Here is a 23,291-nt window from a genome sequence, read left to right as displayed (position 1 = left end):
AAATAAAATACGCAAACGAATAGGGCAAAACTAAGGTGTACAATTTTTTAACTACAAACCTCGATTACCAGTCTTGACTTCTTCCAGTACTCAGTGACTCTATAATTAATTTGTAGAATATGAAAATTTACGACTTTTTGGCTAGAAGAAAACTTGGACTCCTAAGAACATTAGTACATTCAGCGCCAGCTAGCACTGTGGCTAATTTATTTGCTGGTCGTAGCACGTACAGCACAAATCTTTATTTGTTGCAATACAGACTCTCCGGTACAAATGCTAAAACCATGCTACCTAGCAACTCACAGAAGGAAAATGCTATAAAATTTAATTCCGAATGAGCCTAGCGAAATTCCACAAAGTGAGACCCAGGACAATAAGTCCAACCATAGTAGCAGTGCCTCTCCAAAAATCTTGGAAATACACACTTGTTAAGGTTGCCACGACACGGTTCCAACTGTTCTCGTAGTACTCGTCAAGTTGTTTATTGAGATCCAAGTAAAAGATTCCATTGCTCTCAATCTCATGGCCGAGCTTGTTAAACAGATCCGTCACTGCAGCGTTGGAACCCAACTCGTTAACAATGATCTTCTTGTCAGCAAGCAGCCCTACATCTGCTTTAGTTGTAATAAGATCATCCAACAGTACAATATAATCACAGATGTAAGTTTTGAATGGATAATGGCACTGCTCCAAGGCCATCAGGTTTCGAAAAAGACCTTCGGTTTTGTCGTCAACACGAAGGGCTGGGATTTCCAGAAAACGTTGCACACGTGTCAAGCAGGTGGATTTCAGGAATGGTAAGCAAGCCAAGAGCCATGAAAGGTTGAGGCACGGGAAGCTTTCTAAGCATTTATTCTCCAGAAATTGTATTTCGAGTAAACTCCTTCCTGAAACTGGCCTGAATTTCAACCCTGCCTCTGCAAGTTTTGTTGCTGTATATAGGTGTTTAACATGTTTTTCATTTTCTTTTTGTTTTGGGTTGGGTGGAGGGAAAAAGCATCTCACCAAATCTGTGAAGTGCTTTACTTCACCGATCTTGGGGTCTGGCTGCTCATCACTATAAAGATCACGAAAGAACCTGCATGATAACTTAAGAAGAATATCCTTTTTTATGAGCAGTTGTTCTTGGAGTTTCTCATTTTGCAGGCCAGCTTCATTTTGCTGATCACCACAGTATAACTCCTCGAGAACAAAAAAAGGAATTTGATTCTCTAGCAGAAGCAAGTCATACCGTACACCACGTTCCATACAGGGTTGACTTAATATATAATCTTTTTGAGCCATTGATTTTTCAGATTTCCTCCAGAAGAGCTCAAGTATAAAGATAGCATCCAGTAGAATCATGTTTACAAACTCTTTACTTCCGAGTAGAAAGTTCTCTGAATAGCTATGGCGAATTCTCACTTCGTTGCTCTGGATGATGCATGCAAGATTCTCCATGCTCTTCCCAGTACGATAACAGAAGTCTCTTAAATATCTGAGTTTTTGTATCTCCATGTCCTTCAACTCTTTTCTCATGCAGTGATGAAAAGGGCCGATAGAAACCAGCCGAGGGGTATAGGCCATATGTTTGACCTCGCGAAGTCTCTTGGGAACTCTGTAGATGCAGCACTCAGGCCAACGAGGAGGCTCCAGGGCCAGTGGAATGTCAATGATCAGCTCTTTGCATTCTTCTTTTTTAATGGAATCATTGGCTGCGGATGCTGGGCATGAGACCATCTTTTCCATTCCTCAAGTTCCTTTCCCTAGTGATCGTTACAAACAAGTAACATGAATTTTGCCCCGTCAATTATATACTTTTCAATATTGAAAGGGCCAAACACTAGCTTGGAAGCATATCATAATTATTATTTGATTAAGAAAATTAAGAGTGAGAGTTGGAAGATATTACATATAGATAGTGCAAAATGTAAAACATGTTCTATCCCAAAACCTTTCATATATATATATATATGCATAACAAATTAAGTAAAATAAGAGAATTTGGAATTACCTACGAGTTTTTGCTTGGGAAGAAATGCTTTGTAATGCTTGAAACTTGAAAGCTGAAAGTACCGGACGTCTTAGTACTCCTGGCCTCCGTTCTTCTCTCGCAGGTATAAATAGAGCCCGTGCTCTGTCCCGGTAACTTAAGGAGGTCGAAAAGACAAACACTTTTGTCCAAAAGCAAACGACAATCATAAAAGTACTAGGTCAAAAGTCAACTCTGAATGCTTTGTCCTGCATGGTTTCTTCTCTCTTTCGCACGAGCTAGCTACCCTATCACGAGAGAAATAAAAATATAACATGTTCAATTCCAACTCATTATGGCTAATCCTATGTCACATTTTGCTTTTGAATTGGTCTTCAAACTAATTTATTCCCTCTTCCACAAGACATAATTATTGCTGGTATCTGCAAAATCTCATCAAATCTTAATCGTTGTTACTGATCATATATATCCTGATGAATATCCTTAATGTTTAGTACAAGATGTTATATATATATATATATATATATATTCTTAACATATATATATATTAAGATGATATATGTATATATATTCTTAATATTTAGTATGATATATATATTCCATTTTAATTGATAAGGATAACTGATGTATGAGATTGATTCCATATGGTTTGAAAATAACAAATACTTCTTATACGATCTTTATATTAATGGTTCTAATGTGGCTCTAATAGATACAATTTTAATATATTTTACTGTATGCCATATATATATGTATATATATATTGTTTTACACTTCATATACTTCTGCATGCTTAATTCATCTTATCTTCGTATATATTTGCGTATATATATATATATAATTGCTAGAAGACGTCAAAATTCATTATATATATTCGAATTGTTTTTATGAATAAAGTTGTACATTAATCAAAGGCGAATTAAGTGGGTTGAAAATGAAATCTGAGCAATATATATAAATATATATATTTTATATAACGTGTGCATGTGTGCGCGAGCACAAAAGAGTCATGAGGTGGATGGTTGGTGTAAACAACCAGTGATTGGTACATTTACTTGCTTAATTCACGCAGATAAGCTACATCTTAAATTAAGGAAATTTCGATACTTCCACACTTGGACACTCCGTCAACGGAACGTCGTACAATGTTTGCCAAGTGAAAAATATTTATAAAATTATAAGACACTGAATCTTTTTATAAATTTTATTTTTATTGTTATAACTATATTTTATTAATTAAAGATATTTTTTATAAAATAAATTGTAAATAAACTTGCTTATTAATTATATAAAAATATCATTTCATTACAAAAAAACTGTTTATTTATGACAAGTTATTTTCAATAAAATATCTATTTTCAATTAAAATAAATCTATTTTTATCATAAATAGTCATTTTTATTACAAAAAATTGGTCACAAATATTATTTTTCTTGTAGTGTTATTTAACTAATTTACATAATTTATAAATTTCCAATGCCCGAAGGCCCAAACTACATGACCGGCCTATATTATAAAAGGACTATTCAATAATATAATTAAAGTCCTATTTGAACATTAAAAAATTAAAAACTTCTCATTTTCAGGTATTATGAGATCTCATACATTACATGATCTATAACTTTATCACTTATTTAAATGGGATATCAAATGATACTATCATCTTTTGTGAAAAATTTGGATACATACACGGGAACATGATCACTCCACAGAAAATAATTTAACAGATCACAAATCATTTCGATAATACATAAATTTCAAACGAATTAATCGAAGTTATGTTAATAAGAGGTAATTTATAATTTCTTACATCCTTGTATAAAAAAATTAAAATAACAGGATCACTAAATAAATTAATTAATGAATATTGTTCGTGTAGAACGAGGTTGATCAACGGGAAATGAAATATATATAAATATGTATACACACAAACATATGTACAGCATTCCATAGATATATATATATATAGTTCAAGTCTTCGTCAATGGTACGCGCATCAAGGCTTTCACAGTTGTCATATAATTATACAACATGATATGAGGGCGAGCAAGTTGCTTAATTATATTAATTAAATATCTAAACTTGCGTGGTTAATTGAGACATGGCCATGATGCATCCATATATATATTTATTTTCTCATGATAAGATGGCCATCCATATCTATATAAATATATATATTTATGCAAGATGGCCATCCATATTAAACAATAATGTAAATATATATATATTGGTGTGGCTGTACAGTCATAGCTGGAGCTCCTGTTGGGATTCTATTTGTTGCTTTTGTATTTATATATAAATATATATGCACTTATGTACAGTATTCCATAGATATATATTTATCTATTATAATAAGTATCTATTTCATATGAACAGTAATTTTTTTGTTTTTGTTGTGTAGTTACATTTTTATCCTTGAGTTACTTTTTCTTTTAAACCAATAAAAAACTCTACTTTTACATTTTTGCCTCTTTTATCTTCTAATGCAACAAGTATTAATTGCTAATTAAAAGTTTTTGCCCTTTGATCTTCTAATATATAGAAAATGCTTTTTTTTTTTGTTGTGTTTAATCTTAATTAAATAATTATTATAATTATTTTTAATGCTTCTGAACTTGAAATTACTTGAATAGTATCCCAAAGTGTAGAGATGAGAAATATTTTATAGTAATTAGGTAGGGGTCTAACAACACTGATTATTTCTCAAAACTTGATTATTTCTTTTATAGTAATATTTTTGTACGTAGGTTCTAACTATTTAAAAAAAATACAAAATTTACACAATTCAATACTGCAAATATCATTTTTGTTTATTTTATTGTACGACAATGGTTAGATCATATTCAATGTGTTCGACCTGAAAGGAAAAAGAAAATTAATATACATACACAATATTTTCTACAACTATTTTAAAATTTAGTATATATTAAAAGGTACAGTAAAATTTGAAATTTTAACTAAATAAAAAAATCAAAATTAAATTAAAAAAACTTAATAACTTTTTATGAAATAAAACTATCATGCATATTGATGGATTGTACAATCCTTGTGAAATGGGTTGTTGAATAATAGTAGATTTTTGTATATATAGATCTTTTCTGATAAGTTTGATGTTATGATTAATTGATTAAGCATATATAAATATATATATATATATATATATATATATATATATATATATCTATTCTATTATAATAATTGTTTATACCACATGAACAATAATGAATAGTAATTTTCTTATTTTTATTGTGTAGTTATTTTTTCTTTTAAACCAATAAAAAACTCTATTTTTACTTTTATATTTTTGCCCTTTAATCTTCTAATACCACAAGTATTAATTGCTAATTAAAAGTCATGCATGCAAAGCATGAGAATTAATTTATAAGCACAAAGATCGTATGATCAAGATGTGCTAGCTGATATTTTTATTTTTTTATATATATATATTTGTAAAATTAAAAATAAAATAAAATAATAACAGACCAGAGAAAGAAGATGAGAGGAAAAAAATAATCCGAACGTATATAATACTTACATGTATATATATAATGTTGTATATTTGATTTTAAATTAAAATATAATTTAACTACAAGCGTAGATTAACTATTATGACATATGTGTAAAATATACCTATGAAATATATTATACTTTATAAACTTATTATTATTTAAAGATATTTTTTAAAATTTACTTGTTTTTGTATTAAATTATGCATTAATTAAATTTTTTTATAAAATATTATATATTTTTTTTTATTAAAAATCTTATCTCACCGAATTACTTTGCACGTTGTTTCGAACTAGTCAGCACGTACGTCAAGGCTTTCACAGTTGTCATATAATTATAAAACATGATATGAAGGCGGGCAAGTTGCCTAATTATATTAGTTAAATAACTAAACTTGGGTAGTTGTGAGATGCCCATGCATGCATCCATATATTTATTTTCTCATGATAAGATGGCCATCCATATTAAACAATAATATTAGAGAGCACGTTCCTGATCATCTTTATCAATATTAATATATATATATATATGGGTGGCTGTACAGCGATTGCTGGGAGCTCCATTGGGGGTTTTTGTTATTTGCTTTTATATTTTTTTTATATGAACTTTTTAATACTTTTAAATATTTTTTTTTAAAATTTACAATATTATTAAAAAAATATTTACTTAAATCATTATGTAAAAAATAATAATAAAATATAAAAAATTTCAACGGGAGCCACCAATAAGAAGAGTAGTATTTTCTTTTATATATATATATACACATATTAGGTCAGAAGCAACATGCAACACGTTTGCCTACTAACATGATAAGCATAAGGGAGTAGCAATCTCTGCTATCAAAGTTGCCCATATAGATTTCTCAACCACATTAAAATTTTCTCAACGTTAACAGGATTTGGCCTAGGATCTAGAACATGAGTTATCAGAGCTTTCTTTTCAAGAACTGGTCATTTAAAAACTCTTCATTTCTTACAAATCTTGATGCTTTGAAGAACTAAAACTATTCATGAAAAACAAAAAAGATTGACCAAGCAGTAATAAAGAAAAAGGAGCAATTACCATTACAATCTCAACGAAAGCGATACAAGTTGGTTGGCATGCATTTCTTGCAAATGCTGATCCAACTATCCAAGCATCAACAAGAAATAAAATTTCAGAATTATATCAGAGAGATGATCACAGACCTCTCTACAAACTGATTCGAAAAAGAGTTTGACATTGGCCTAGGAAACCTATGCAAAATGAACCAAAAAAGTTCTGATAAAGATGATCTTGTAGGCACGCCACAGACCATATAAACTCATTAATCCAAACAGTATAAATCCAATTAGTACTGATGTTTCGTTAATTCCAACTCATTAATATAAACTCATTAATCAAAATAGCATAAATTGGTTTACTCATTTTTTTTAAAAGAAAAAATGCAAGCTCAACAATAAAAAATGCACGGAAATAAAAATCATAAACTCATTAATCCAAATAGCATAAATCGGTTTACTCATTTAAAAAAATTTGCAGATGAGAGCCCAATAATAGATAAGACAAACGGAACTAAGAAACAGAATCAATAATAAAATGTACAAAAGGATAATAATGGAAAGAAGAGAAGTAGAAGAAGAAGGGAAAAAAAAAAAAAAAAAAACTGGCATTGACACGAGCAGTCGACGGATAAAACGGAGAAAAGAAAAAGAAAAAAAAAAAGAAAGAGGACCGATAACACACATAGACTCAAACACTCAACCCATCCTCTCTACCTCACACACAAACCCATCACCCGATCCCTTTCTCCAAACTCAAACATCCCTTTCCCGCTCCAAACAATAAAAGTTAGAGGAATGCTACACATCATCCCACATCACACACTTTATATATTAAAATTTTATTTTTTATTTTTTTTATTTTTTATTTCATTTTATTCTTATTAAACTAATTAAATTATTCTATTTATCATCTACACACTACATATTTATTATAGAAAAAATGAAAAAAAAATTAAAATAAATATGGTGTGTAAAGTGTGAGGATGACAAGAAGAATTTTCCTAAAAGTTATTATGGACACACAATATACGGACGAAACAAACGAAAGACATGACTAAACAAAAGGACAAAAGCGACATAACACCCAAAATACAAAGGAAAAAAACCGATGAATAAATATTACTGTTCATCAATGTTCATAACCAATAGATGTTTTTTTTTTTAATCACGGAATATATATATATATATAATACAAAGTTGTTTGTAATCTACATGAAGAGGACGTACGTCTTGAAAGTTGTTTGCTGGAAGTTTAGATCCTTAAGTCACTTTAATTCTTTTCGTCTAATTATTACAACTTTTTTAAATTTTAATATAAAATAAAATAAACAATTCAATCTTTTTAAATTTTAAAATAATAATAATATTATAACGATATTTTATTCAATTTTTAAATTTTATTTCAATTCAACTCAAATCAACATTCAAACATAGCCTTAAAAATAAGGTGAGCAATTAGTAATATAGCTTGGTATGGTCAAGCCAAACAATTGTAAAAGAGTGGTCTACTATGTGATGCCAGTCAAATAATTTTTTCTAACCAATAATATTAGATACGGTTTTAAAAATATAAAATTTTAAATCTTTTTGTTTTTAAAAGGTAAGGTCTACTATAAAGTAAAATTTTCACCTCAATCCTAGATCATTCGCGCGACTTTTTTAAAAATATGTTCATAGAATTTACGCTCTAAAAATATAAATTAATTTTCTTTCCCCGTATGTTTTGTGCCATATAGAGAAGTTGTAAACAATTCTTTTATGTAAATATTTTTCACAATTTTAAAGGAAAAAAAAAACACATAAAATTAACCTATGGTATGAATTTAGCTTATTTGTTTGTCTCAAAAAACTCAACTTTTGTCCTTATTTTGTCTCGAAAAGCCTATCTCACAAAGTTTTTGGAGACAAAAACTGAATTTCATCTCTAAAAGTCTTTTTTAGAGATGAAATTGGACTGAACCAGTCGAAACCGTTCGTACAGATTTTTTTTCGGGAGACAAATCATTTTCATCTCAAAACACCAATTTGAATGGAACTTGATCTGTTTAAACCAACACGTACTATTTGAACTATAAGAAATTTTGATTCAAACTAATGACCATATTTGATCTTGTTCAAACTGGCTGAACGTTCGAATGGATTTTATGTGTTCGAACAAATAAATTTTTCTAATGACTTGTCTTCAAACATTAATTCTTTTCATTTGAATAGACTTTTTATTTTCCTAAATTATGTCCATTCAAGCGGTATGTTGCATATTAATGTTGTTGGAACACAAATTTTATTGTTTGAACGAACATGCGGAATGTATTTTTTAATTGTTGTTCGAATGGGCTAAGTTTTGTTCAAATGGGTATTTTTTTATTTGAATGGATTTATAAATAGTAATTTACTGTTCGAACAATTTGTTTACTATTCGAACGATATTAATCATACAGTATTTAATTAAAAATACCATACTAATATTACACATATTATAATTCAAATATCACAATTGTTCAAATATTTTGGAATATCATAATAGAAAGACATTTAAAGAAAAAATAAATGTTAAAATTGTAGTGGTGGCATAAAGTTTTGGGACATCATTGACTACCACTGTTCAAACAATTTTTAGTTATTTAATTGCATTCTCTTCTTCATGTTTTCTTCTAATCTCGTCTCTAAATCTGCTACTTGATCTAATCGGATCAGCAACTCTTTTTTCTTGGATCTCAATCATTCTATCTCAAGTGCTGCTTCATCTAATTCTTTAATCTTACCGTCATTTGATCTGACTTTAGAAGATAATGATGATACTGAGGATGGCTTTACGCAACGTCCTAAGCCCCTCAAATATCTAGAATGTGATCCAAGAATTTGAGAAAGGATTTGAACATTATTGATAGATGATTCATCAGATGGATCCGCAGAAGTTTCCTTAAGAGATATCATTTTGTCTTGCAAAAAAAAAAAAATATTAAAGTTAGTATAAGTAACAAAAATTTTATTAGACAATGGAATTATAGAAACTTAAACTTATGTAATTTGCTTCTGATTCGAGACTGCTCCAAACACCATCATGATTTTTATGTGCTTTAACATTAAATTGGGTTAGATCATAGTGAGTATGATTTTCTTCTTGCTACAAAATGAAAATCTATATTAGAACTTAAATCAGACAAGTATATATGTTAATATTTAATGATGACTAAAATAACTTACCTTTTTTTAGATAAGCGATGAAAAGATCGAGAACTTGCACGATGGTGTATCGTTAAGTTTGATCTATTTGCTTTATTCACAGTACTCCGCTGCTAAAGAAAGGATATTATAACTATATATTTAATACATCTATCATATACTATTAAAAAAAGATAGCAGCGAAATTACATGATAAGTAGGATCTTCAAACATATCACAAACCTTCTCCCATTCATTTGGTGGCATTACTCGGAATGGAATTTAACGAGCCTCTGTCGTAGTACTGAACTTTTGATAATGTGCATGGCATTAACCTTTGTACTTCTGAAATGCATTTGACATTAGCTTCTCAACCGTTAGTCGATCCTCTTGCTAGCCAAGATTAAGTTCAAATTCGTTCTTTAAAAAATCATAAATAATTAGTATAAATACAAACTAATTTTAAATCAACATGTTATTTCTTATTTTCTTGGGATGTAACTCATTAGTAGACAACGATTTTTAATATGGTCTTTCACATTTTGGAAAACTTTAGCGCATGATGATATAGCCATCGTTGCATACGTGCAAGTAAGGGTACCAATATAAGAAGCAAGCCAAGCTGCCGAATCCCCAGAGCCACCAATGTGATCATCAGTAATATCAACTTTAATTTTATCTAATGTTCTTATTTTCTCTTTATAGACACCCCTCGTAGTGCATCGACCTCGGCGCTGGCTTACAACAGCTATATATATAGTAATTAAAACACAAATTTATTAAATTATTTTATTTTAAAAATATAAATTAGTTATATCGATACATTAAATGTGGCATTTAATTTGATAAAATATCTTGTTCTGGGTCTGGTAATGTTGGCCCACTATTGATGGTAGATGAATCACACTGGGAGTTAGTAATAGATGAGGATGACGCATACGTTGCTTTGTATTTGGAAAGCACATCTATTTGAAATTGTAATAAATTATATATAGTATAAGATACGTTGCGAATATTTATAAGAATGACACTTACACAAATATTAGATTTATTCACTATCAGTTTTGCTGGACCAATCACCCTCATCTTCACTAGACACTTCAGTTAATTCATGGTCTTCCAACATTTCACACACAATTACTTCTTGCTCAACATCTTCTCTATGCAATGGGACCATGTCATATTAGTTTAGATCAACAAATAGATTGATGTCTGATTCGTTTACTTGATATACTTCTTCATTTGCGGGACTATCAATTTCTTCATGCGATTCGTCTGCCTCTAGAATGTAATCATATACATTTCTTGGTGCAAACTTTTCTACCACTCATCATGGATTCCCGTATTCATGATCATCTAAATAAAAAACTTGATTTGTTTGGCAAGCGAGAACGAAAGGATCTTCCTTATACCATATACGAGATGTATTCACGTTGACAAAATATTCATTGTTATGCACTCTCAACCTAGGATTTGAGACATCCCACCAAATACATTTAAACAAACAAATCATATATCCCCCTACGTACTTTAACGCTATAATATCTTCTAAAACTTTGTAGAAGTCAATATTATTATCCCTATGGCTTCCTTTGAATACGATTCCACAATTTTGAGTTTTTCTATATTGTTTTCCATCACACATGTGAAATTTATATCCACGCACTAAATATCTTGAGTATTGGATGGCCCACCTAGGTGGACCACATGTCAATGCATACAGTTCTGCTGAGACTTCACTAGAATTTTTAGCATATTTCAATAGAATCTACATCATTAAATATATTTTGTACTATCATATATCAATAGAACCAAGTATAGTTTAGTCTTATGAAGTTCGTATATACCACTAAATTTAATTTTTGAATAATACCATATGTTCAAACCATGAGGTGAATTCCTCTTGATGCTTCTTTTCTACATTAGTTACACCACCCATGCGAAGTAATTATAAATGTTTACTGCACATGTTCATGTTAACTATTAATGTATATCAAGTTTTATTATATTATATAACTTGTTGTCCAGATGACTAACATAAGAGGTGTGGTGAATTGAGTTATATTTAATAAAAATAACAATTATAAATCAAATATACAATATAAAATATAAATAAAATATGAAACAATAATAAATATAAAGAGTAAGGGTAAGAGAGAAGCAAACTCAGTATGTTAACGAGGTTCGGCCCCACTACCTACGTCCTCGCCTCAATCTACCTTTTGAGAATCCCCAAATTCACTATTCAACCTCTTTCAGGTGGAGATAGAAACTTATTACACCTTTGAACAACACCGCTACAAAGGATCTGTGTAGAACACCCTCTACACTTGCAATCACCCTACACGTAGTGATTCAACTATTTCCCGTGTAAAACACTTTCTACACGCACAAGGGTTATACACACCCTTTTTCTGATACAAGAGCCGATAGTGGGTAGGTTATCAGAAAACACTCCTCAATGAGTGAAATAAGAATAATACAGCGCAAACTATATCTCTGAAAATGAATAAGGATTAAGGCTCAATGATTAGAGAAGATAGAATGAAAATTTTGAATGAATGTTGTATGCTCTAGATGTTGTAAATGTGAAACTCTCAAATAATCTATTTATAGGCATATGAGACTTCATATTCAAATTTAAAAAGATTCACATGTCAAAGACAACATCATTAACTTTTTCAAAAAAATCAAACCTAATCTTTTACTTTTGGCATATGATAAAAGGAGCACACTTTTTTTTTCAAACAAATCAAACCTAATCTTTTACTTTTTGTATATGACAAAAGGAGCACACTTTCATTTTCAAAAAATTCAACCTAATCTTTTACTTTTTGCATATGAAAAAAAGAGTACACTTTCCTTTTCAAAAAAATTCAAACCTAATCTTTTACTTTTTGTATATGACAAAAGGAGCACACTTTACTTTTCAAATTTTTTAAACAAAATCATCTACCTTTTGTATAAGTCTCAAAAAGCATCAATCACTTTTGAAAATATTCAAATAAAACATGCACATGTGAAGATGACAATCAATCATCTTTAATATTTTCAAAGTTCAACCCTTTAATCAAGATATGCACATGTGAAATATGACAATCAATCATCTTTCAAAATTTTCAAATTTAATTTTCAATAAATTCATGCACATGTAAAAATGTATTTTAATGCTTTATGATAAAATATTAATTTTGAGCATTAATCCTAATTGCGAATTTTGAAGAGATTTACAACATTATTCTATAACTTTAATGTGAACTTATTCCCTTCTTGCTCATGTTTGTTTCCTTGATGTGTTTGACTCTATTGTGTAGACAACTTGAGCTTGAGACTTCTTTATTCTTTGAATTCATTTGTTATCATCAAAATTCATATGTAGATATATAATTACACAAAGTTTGAAACCTTGGGTTCAACAATCTCCCCCTTTTTGATTATGACAAATACTTGATAGAACCTGAAACCTGTATTGATACTTAAACTCCTCCTGAGAATTTGCGTTAGTTTTTCAAGCAAAAGTATAAATATAATTCCAAGCATATATAATAAGTTTAGCAATTCAAATAATGTTAATGTTCTAATCTAACACTTCTCCCCCTTTTAGCATCATTAAAAAGGATTCGCAACAAGTAAATGGACCGGAAGAAAATAGTGCGTTAGTAGACACTGTAGATAGTTGAAAAAAATAAATAAATAAATTTGATCCGTCCGTGACCCAACAAGTGTGACTGGAGATTTGAAAAAAATCGCCTGATGTTGTTGACAAACGAAATTGAAGGCTCCGAGTTTCTAAAAAAAATGTCATTTTTACCAATTGAAAAAAAAATCACATTGCTCTTTGACTTGGATGATAGCTCGTCTGGTTCTTTATGCTATCTCTATAAAATCACTCTTAAAGTTCATCCAATCCGCATCAAGTTTTCTTCTCATCTCTATAACTCATCTGCATTCGTTCAACATTCTCGTTTTAAGCCTTCTATTCTTTTCTCAATGGCTCATTCTTCTAACATTTCTCTAGATCCATCCATGAGGCATTCTGCAACTCAACCTCCTGTCTTTTTTGCAGCTGCCATTGGTGCCATGTTGCAGCAAGAAAATAATAATCTAACTAATAAGTCAGATTCTGATGCTATCTATGACTTGGTGAGTCTTGAGACTCGCTACTCTTCCTCTATTGTTACTTTTTCCCAGCGGCTACAAGTCAAAAATCATGAAATTCAAAAGCTCAAAAGAACAAATTGTTGTACTTCAACGAATTGTTCAAGAGTCTCGCATAAGGGAAGGAATCATTCGGCAGAAGAATAAACAGTTGAAATCTTTATTAGATTCTTCATTCCGTTTGCCGGTTCCCATGGATAAGAATGACATGATATTATATGAAGAAAATGAGTGTCTCAAATATGAGGTTAAGAATCTCAAGTTTATGTAAAAATATTTAAAAAATTTATCTCTATTTTTATTGACTTTGGTCTATCTTTTAAGAGATATTCATAGCATACATCATACCTATTTCTCTTCTGATCATACATAATCTATCTTCTGGTAAAGACTTTGTGAAAATATCTGCTAACTGATCGTGTGTGTTTGTGAACTCTAATACTATATCGCCTTTCTGCACATGATCTCGAAGAAAATGATATCTTATTTCAATACGCTTAGTTCTAGAATGTTGTATTGGGTTCTTTGAAAGATTTATAGCACTTGTATTATCACATTTGATTGGAATGTGATTATACATGAATTTAAAATTTTCAAGTTGTTGCTTCATATAGAGAACTTGAGCACAACAACTACCTGCAGCAACATATTCTGCCTCAGCAGTAGGTAGTGCAACAGAATTTTATTTTTTAATAAACCAATAAACTAGTGCATGACCTAAGAAATTGCATGCTCCACTAGTGCTTTTTCGATCTATTTTACAGTCAGCATAATTTGCATGCTCATCTCAAATTCTTCCTGCATAATTTTAGTAAAAACTTGACACATATTTTCATTAGCAGTACCGAATATTATACCATCAACATAAATCTGAATAAAAAAAATATCATTATTTTCATATTTAATGAAAAGTGTTGTGTCGATTTTTCCTCTTGAAAAATTTTTTTCAATCAAGAAACCACTGAGTCTCTCGTACTAAGCTCTAGAAGCTTGTTTAAGTCCATATAATACTTTTGTGAGTTTGAAAACATGATTTGGGGAACTATGATTTTCAAAACCTAGAGATTGCTCAACATATACCTCTTCATTTATAAAACTATTTAAGAAATCACTTTTAATATCCATTTGAAAAAGTTTGAAATCTTTATAACAAGCATATGCAAGTAACATTCGAATAGCTGCTAATCTTGCGACTAGTGCATACGTCTCATCATAATCGATTCCTTCTTTTTGATTAAAATCTTGGGCTAAAAGTCGAAACTTATTAGTAATGATTCCGGACTCATCTTTCTTGTTTCTAAAAACCCATTTTGTTCTAATAATAGTATGATTTTTGGGTCTAAGAACAAGTGTCCAAATATCATTTCTTTCAAATTGATTCAACTCTTCTTGCATAGCTAGAATCCAAGATTCATTGAGAAGTGCGTCATCAATATTTTTGGGTTCAATTTGAGATAGAAAAGCAATATGATTGCAAATATTTCTAAGAGATGATCGAGTACTTACACCTCGTGAAGGTTCTCCCAAAATTTGTTCCACTGGATGATCTTTCACAAATTTTCACTGTTTGGTTGCATCTTGTATTAAATTTTGATGATCTTTCCTGATAGTTCCATGTTGAACTTATTCTATTGTGTTCTCTTTGTTGAGATTGAGACTTTTCGTATTATTTATACCTCATGTTTCTTCATCAATAGATTTCTTGGAGAGTGGAGAATTAGATTTATCAAATACTACATGCATAGATTCTTGTATAGTCAAAGTCTTTTTATTAAATACTCTATAAGATTTACTATTAGTAGAATACTCAAGAAAAATACCTTCATCAAATTTTGCATCAAATTTGTCCAAATTATCCCTGTCATTCAAAATAAAACATTTGCATCCAAATACATGAAAGTAATCAATGTTAGGCTTTTTCTCATTTCAAAGCTCATAGGGGGTTTTATCTAATTTAGAGTTTAGCATAACTCTATTTATAACATAACATGCAGTACTTATCGCTTCGGCCAAAAAATAACTAGGCAAGTTGTTCTCATTGAGCATTGTTCTTGCCATCTCTTGAAAAGATCTATTTTTTCTCTCTACTACCCCAGTTTGTTGAGAAGTTCAAGGAGCAGAAAAATTATGCACAAAACCATTTTCATCACAAAATGTTTCAATATTTTTATTAACAAACTCTTTTCCTCTATCACTTCAGATACTTGAAATAGTATAGCCCTTTTCATTTTGAATTCTCTTGCATAACTTAGTAAAGGCATTATGTGCCTCATCTTTATGAGTAAGAAAGATGAACCAAGTATATTTAGAGAAATAATCAACAATAACAAATGCATAATATTTTCTTCCTAGACTTGCAACTCTATTTGGTCCAAAAAGATCCATGTGTATCAGTTGCAATAGTCTAGTAGTGGAAATATGTTTCTTGGTTTTAAAAGAAGTTTTTGTTTGTTTACCAAATTGGCATGCATCACAAATTTTGTCTTTAAGAAAATATGTTTTTGGTAAACCTCTCACAAGATCATTTTTTGAAAGTTTGGAAATAAGTTCCATGTTGGCATGACCTAATCTTCTATGCCATAACCAACTAGTTTTATTTTGAACTGAAAAGCAAATAGCATCTTGTGAGGTAATTTCTTCAAAATCGATTGTATAAACATTATTGTTTCTAAAAGCAATAAAACAAATATTACAATCATGATCATTCAAAATAATGCACTTATCCATTTTGAAAGTAACTGTAAATCCTTTATCACATAATTGACTTATGCTCAAAATATTATGTTTTAGACCTTCAACAAGTAGAACATCTTCAATTATGAGAGAAGATTTATTACCAATTTTACCTATTCCCACGATCTTCCTTTTCGAGTTGTCTCCAAATGTCACGTGTCCTTCTTCTTTAGATTTAATATCAAAGAACTTAGTCTTGTCTCCCGTCATGTGTCTTGAACATCCACTATCTAAAAACCACTTGTTTTTGCTTGTGGATGACTTCATGCATACCTATAAAAATAATTAAAATGATTTTTCTTGGTACCAAAGTTCTTTGGGTCCTTTATTTATTAGTATTAGAAGAAACAAGATTTTTAGGTACCCATATGACCCTAATAGTCATTGTATGATTTTTTCTAATATGACAAATATGATAATTATGACCGTTTCTATTATAAAAATTGCAAATAGCATGTGACATATATGAAGAACTTGAATGATTATAATAATATCTTTTTTTGACAAAATTATTTTTATGAAAAGAATTTTGATTATTGGTCTTTGATGTAGAAGGATTATCAAAAATTTTTTTATAAGGTTTGTATTTTTGTTTTGGCATATATCCCAAACCTGCCTTATCAAAAACACATCTTTGACTACCAAGAAGTTTTTAAAAATTTCTTTTTCCATTCGTAAAGTTTTCAACAATATTTTCTAAATCGGTTTTCTTCTTATTCAATTTAAGATTTTTATATTTCAAAATGATACTTTCTTTTCTTAAAATATCAATTTCATTTGTTAAAAAAGAATTTTTCTTTTTCAAAGCAGTATATTTGATACCCAATTTTTCAAATTCCTCATTAACCTCTTCTAAAATATTTTACAATTTTTCATATGAAAGATCTTCAATATTATTAAGATTTATTACCTCAATGTCATTTTTAGCCATAAGACAAAGATTTGCTGATTCTTCATTGCTTGCTTTACTGTCTGAACTACTTGAATCATCATCCTATGTAGTTTTCATTGCTTTTTTGCCCTTGTTTCGATCTTTCTTTAGCATAGGACAATCTGGCTTGATATGACCAGGCTTATTGCATTTATAACAAATTAAAGTGTCATTTTTACCTGAATCTTTTTTGGAAAACTTTTGAATGATTTCCTCGTAGGAGTTTTATTTTTCTTTAAGAACCTCTGAATTTTTCTTGTTATCATCGCAACTTCTTCATCTTTGTCTTCATTTTCCTCATTTTCATCACTTTCACTTTCATGAGGAACAGCTTTAAGTGCCAAGCTCTTCTTTGGCTTTCCTTCTTCTTCTCCTCTTTTCAATGTGTACTTATGGATGATAAGTGATCCAATGAGTTCATTCACTTCCGGAGCTTCTTGAGGTCTCTAGCTTCAAGAATCGCTGTCACTTTTGATTTCCAGCGTTTTGGTAGAGAGTTGAGAATTTTTTTTATTATCTCTACCTTGGAATAAATTTTGCTAAGAGCTGTCAAGCTGTTTATGATGTTAGTAAAACGAGTGTGCATACTAGAAATAGATTTATCTTCATTCATCCTAAACATTTCATATTCATGAGTAAGAATATAAATTTTTGATTTCTTGACTTGTGAAGTTCCTTCATAAGTAACTTCCAAGTTATCCCAAATTTCTTTTGCCGTAGCACAAGTCATTATTATATTAAACTCATTTCCATTGAGAGCATTAAATAATAAATTCATAGCAGTTAAATTCAAAGTATAAAATCTATCGTCTTCACGATCAAACTCTTCTTCTTTGTTTTTGACCTTTACTCCATCAATCACTTTTGTTGGAATATAAGGTCCATTTACAATACATTTCCAGATTTCTCGACCTTGAGTCTGTAGGAATATTCTTATTCTAACTTTCCAGAATGAGTAATTATCTCCACAAAAGAGTGGAGGCCGACTGCTAGATTGACCTTCACCAAATGAAACTGCAATGTTAGCCATAAGATCTTAACTCAAAAGATAGTTAATCTTATAATAGAACTTTTAGCTCTGATACCAATTGTTACTGATCATAGGCCGCACCTATGTCACCTAACAATTGTACCTACCAGATTAGCCGGCCACCTTCTCTACCGGTGCACCGTCACTCATGGTCGGAGAGTCTTACTTCGGTGACACAGTCACAAGCGAGAGTTCCCATAAGTAATCTGCCTGTATGAACAGTACAGGTCAACTAGCTCTGATACCAATTGTTGCCCAGATGACTAACACAAGAGGGAGGGTGAATTAAGTTATATTTAATAAAAATAACAATTATAAATCAAATATACAATATAAAATATAAATAAAATAAGAAACAGTAATAAATATAAAGAGTAAGGGTAAGAGAGAAGCAAACTCAACATATTAACGAGGTTCGGCCCCACTGCCTACGTCCTTGCCTCAAGCTACCCCTTAAGAATCTCCAAATTCACTATTCAACCTCCTTCAGGTGGAGATAGAAACCTATTACACCTTTGAACAATATCGCTACAAAGGATCCGTGTAGAACACCCTCTACACTTGCAATCACCTTACACGTAGTGATTCAGCTATTCCCCGTGTAGAACACTTTCTACACGCACAAGGGTTATACACACCATTTTTCTGATACAAGAGCTGATAGTGGGTAGGTTATCAGAAAATAATCCTCAATGAGTGAAATAAGAACAATATAGCGCAAACTATATCTTTCAAAATGAATAAGGATTAAGGCTCAATCTTAGAGAAGAGAGGATGAAAGTTTTGAATGAATGTTGTATGCTCTGGATGTTGTAAATGTGAAACTCTCAAATGATCTATTTATAGGCATATGAGACTTCATATTCAAATTTAAAAAGATTCACATGTCAAAGACAACATCATTCACTTTTTCAAAAAATCAAACCTAATCTTTTACTTTTTGTATATGACAAAAGGAGCACACTTTACTTTTCAAATTTTTCAAACAAAATTATCTACCTTTTGTATAAGTCTAAAAAAACATCAATCACTTTTGAAAATATTCAAATAAAACATGCACATGTGAAAGATGACAATCAATCATTTTTAATATTTTCAAAATTCAACGTTTTAATTAAGGTATGCACATGTGAAAGATGACAATCAATCATTTTCAAAATTTTCAAATTTAATTTTCAAAAAATTCATGCACATGTAAAAAATGTATTTTAATACTTTATGATAAAATTTTAATTTTAAGCATTAATCCTAATTTCAAATTTTGAAGAGATTTACAACATTACTCTATAACTTTAATGTGAACTTGTTCCCTTCTTGCTCATGCTTGTTTCCTTGATGTGCTTGACTCTATTGTGTAGACAACTTGAACTTGAGACTTCTTTATTCTTTAAATTCAATTATTATCATCAAAATTCATGTGTAGATATATAATTACACAAAGTTTGAAAACTTGGGTTCAACATAACTTAAATATGCAAAATTTTATTGATACATAGATTCATCACTAACTTCATGTAGTGCTCAATTTTTGCATAATTTTTCAAGGCATACCATCAAACTCTTGTCCATATAGGTTATAGCCCTCTTGTGCGCCTATGAGACGTACGGTTTGAGAAAACCTAGTAAATGATGATGAGACTCCTATTTGTCCACTTTCATAATTTCAATCCGGTTTTGTAAATTTAGTATCAACCCCACAGAAATATATTGAACAAAATGTATGTCATTCATTATCAATGTATGATTATGCAATTGAACCTTTTGGACGAGCCTTTTTCCCCACAAATCACTTAAGTTTTTCTGAAAATCGTTCAATAGGATACATACATCTATATTGAACTGAGCTAGCAACTAAAGCCTTATGAGATGGGTGCACAGCCAAATGAACCATTACATCAAAGAAGAAACGCAGATACAAACTCTCAAATTTTCGTAATATCACTGCGACGTCAATTTCCATTTTTAACAATGCATCAACTTTCAACATTCTACTACAAATGTCCCTGAAAAATCCCCCTAATTCTGTGAGAGCTGTACGAACATCTTGAGTAAGCTTTCCACATACACCAACTGGCAACAGACACTGCAGAAATACATGATAGTTGTGACTTTTAAGACCAGTTATCTATCAATCATGAATTTGAATACATCTTGACATATTTGAAGCATAGCCATCAAGTAATTTGATTGTCATGAACCAGTCACAGAATTTCTTTATCTTATCATTTGATAGTATACACTATCCGAGAGACATTTTGGCTAACTACATATTATCTTGTAAATGCAACTTTGGTCTTATCCCTAACTCTTTTAAATCTTTATAAGGGTTAGCTGTATCTTTTGTTTTTCATTCTATTGACATCAAAGTGCCCAAAATATTTTCACATATATATATTTTTCAATGTGTATAACCTCTAGATTGTGGCACAATGTTAACGTAGACCAATGTGGCAACTCAAAGAAAATATTTTTTTTGGTCCAATTCAATTTCACTGCTTGTCGTTTTTCTCTTTTGAGCTCTTGCATACTTCTCAAATATGTTTTCTGGAACAATCTCCAATTGCACGAGAATATCACCACGAGAGTACTTTGGCAGTGATGACTTGCGGTCCACCTTTCCATCAAATATTGTTCTATTTGAATGCCAACTATGATCATGAGGTAAATATTAATGGTGTCCCACGAAATATAATTTTCGTCCATTTGTTAACTATTGAGATTGTGTATCAAATTCTACATATTGCTTCCAGAAAAGAACACAATTATTCTTACATGCGTGTATGATATTATAATCAAATCTTAACCCCCACTTCAATTTCTTCACTTCATAAAAATTACGAGGTGCTACGTTATCCTATGGGAGAACCTCTTTAAATAATTCCAACAGCATGTCGATGACTTTTGCAGAAATATGACAAGAGACTTAATATAGAAAAGCCTCACTATGAATGACAACTTGCTATGATGGGTGCACCCCTCGTATAGTTCTCATTGTGCATCCTTCCATAGTGTTCCAAAGTTTCTATTTCTCTCAGATAATTGTGTAGATGTTCCTTCTCCATCCCTCGCCCCAAATATGCCTGCGCTAATATCCCCTAACGTCTCAATCATATCCTCTACATTATCACCACTATCATCAGAAACATCAACGCTTCCTTCGTCCATGTTGATCTCATTACCTTCCTCCATCTGATTGGACTGATTGCCAAATCTAACTATTTTAGGAAATGGTTCTCCATGTAAGACCCAATGTGAGTATTTACGGTCTATTCCATTTACAAATAAATGGTCCTCCAATACCACCAAGTTATAAGAACTAAGGTTTTTGCACTCCTCGACCAAGTCTATCTCTCAACAACATCCAATTCTTCTCTATTATAATTTCGTTACTTGTTGACTGTTCAAAAAAATCCAATTAATGGATAATTGAAATCAACTCTTTTTTATATTCAATGCTTCTATGTTCATAAGATAGTTGATCCTATCTCATTTGAGAGACTATCATCTATATCATATATATACTCAGTCCAAAACTTTCATGCTAGTCAAAATTTTGGCAATATTTCCCTACAATTTTCCAAATATATTAATCACGCTAAGTCCTTAACCCTATCCATGGGCTGAGAAACTTACGGACCATACACCCAAAGAATGTTAGGAAATATTGACCCTAAATTTCTAACACTAATACAAGAGTTTAGACTAAATATATTTGTCATATAGATGATAGAATCTCAAACTATCCACTTTGGACAATTCAAGATTTGTACCCAAGCATTCTTTAAGAGAATATTTGGTGACAACTCTCGAACGGTTCTAAAGTTTATATTCAACTATATAAGAATAATATGACATTCAAGTCCGAACTAGTAAACCAAATCAAACTACTAGTTTATACAAAACATACACTTATATAATTGAATATTCTAATATCCTTCTATTGCAGTTGTAATATATTATTTGTTGGTTTAATATATAGATAATTGATTTGTTGGTTTAGGTTATTTTAAATCTAATATTTTATAAAAATACCCATTTAAATCTAATATTTTATAAAAATACCCAAAACTTTATTGATTATTTGGTGCATTTTTTGTAAATTATAATAGCTTGGCTAATCAATCCTATCATTTTTTTATGGACTAGTTAATTGAGTATTTTAAATGATTTATGGAAATTTAATAATTTAATAACTTAGAGGGCATTAAGTTGTGAATTTATTTGAAGTTATAGCTTAATGTATTATTATACTATTACAAACTTTATAATATCTTTACTATATAAATGATTTCCAAGTTTTAATTTATTTACACAATATTTATTAATTAATTTTTAAAATTATTGAGACTAATTAATTAATGTATTATTATACTATTAGTTACTTTAGAATATCTTTAATAAATAAATGATTTCCAAGTTATAATATCTTTGTTGTAAATTTATTAATTAAATTATTTTTTCATTAAGTTTTAAAATTATTCAAACTTAATAATTAATGTCTTATTCTACTTATATTTCTTATTTGAATATATTTAATATATAGATCATTTCCAAGTATAAATTTATATTTTTGTAGATTTAGTAAATTAAATTTTCTTTAATTTAGTTTTAAATTACATATTATCAATTTTTATAACATTGCTTTCCGTTTAAACACAAGTTATTCGATCGAACAACATTTACTATTGTTTGAACAATCATATTTAATCGTTCAAACGATATATGCCTAGTTTCCATATCTCAGATACAATTTGT

The 23,291-nt window shown here is 30.1% G+C and overlaps 1 protein-coding gene across 1 annotated transcript; it reads right to left on the bottom strand.

The window, feature by feature from the left end:
- Nucleotides 1-296: 296 nt before the first annotated feature.
- Nucleotides 297-2,057, bottom strand: LOC122295222 (UPF0481 protein At3g47200-like). Its single transcript, XM_043104339.1, has 2 exons — nt 1,994-2,057; nt 297-1,745 (listed from the first exon to the last, which is right to left on the bottom strand). The coding sequence occupies exon 2, from the start codon at nt 1,726-1,728 to the stop codon at nt 325-327; it is 1,404 nt and encodes a 467-aa protein (XP_042960273.1). The 5' UTR covers nt 1,729-1,745; nt 1,994-2,057; the 3' UTR covers nt 297-324.
- Nucleotides 2,058-23,291: the final 21,234 nt, after the last annotated feature.

Source organism: Carya illinoinensis, chromosome 14, assembly GCF_018687715.1.
Source record: "Carya illinoinensis cultivar Pawnee chromosome 14, C.illinoinensisPawnee_v1, whole genome shotgun sequence".
Classification (NCBI taxonomy): domain Eukaryota; kingdom Viridiplantae; phylum Streptophyta; class Magnoliopsida; order Fagales; family Juglandaceae; genus Carya; species Carya illinoinensis.
This window is presented reverse-complemented; position numbering and strand designations above follow the sequence as displayed.

What these genes read in the sequence shown, in the direction of transcription:
- LOC122295222 (XM_043104339.1), bottom strand. Translation starts at nt 1,728, where the DNA reads ATGGAAAAGATGGTCTCATGCCCAGCATCCGCAGCCAATGATTCCATT.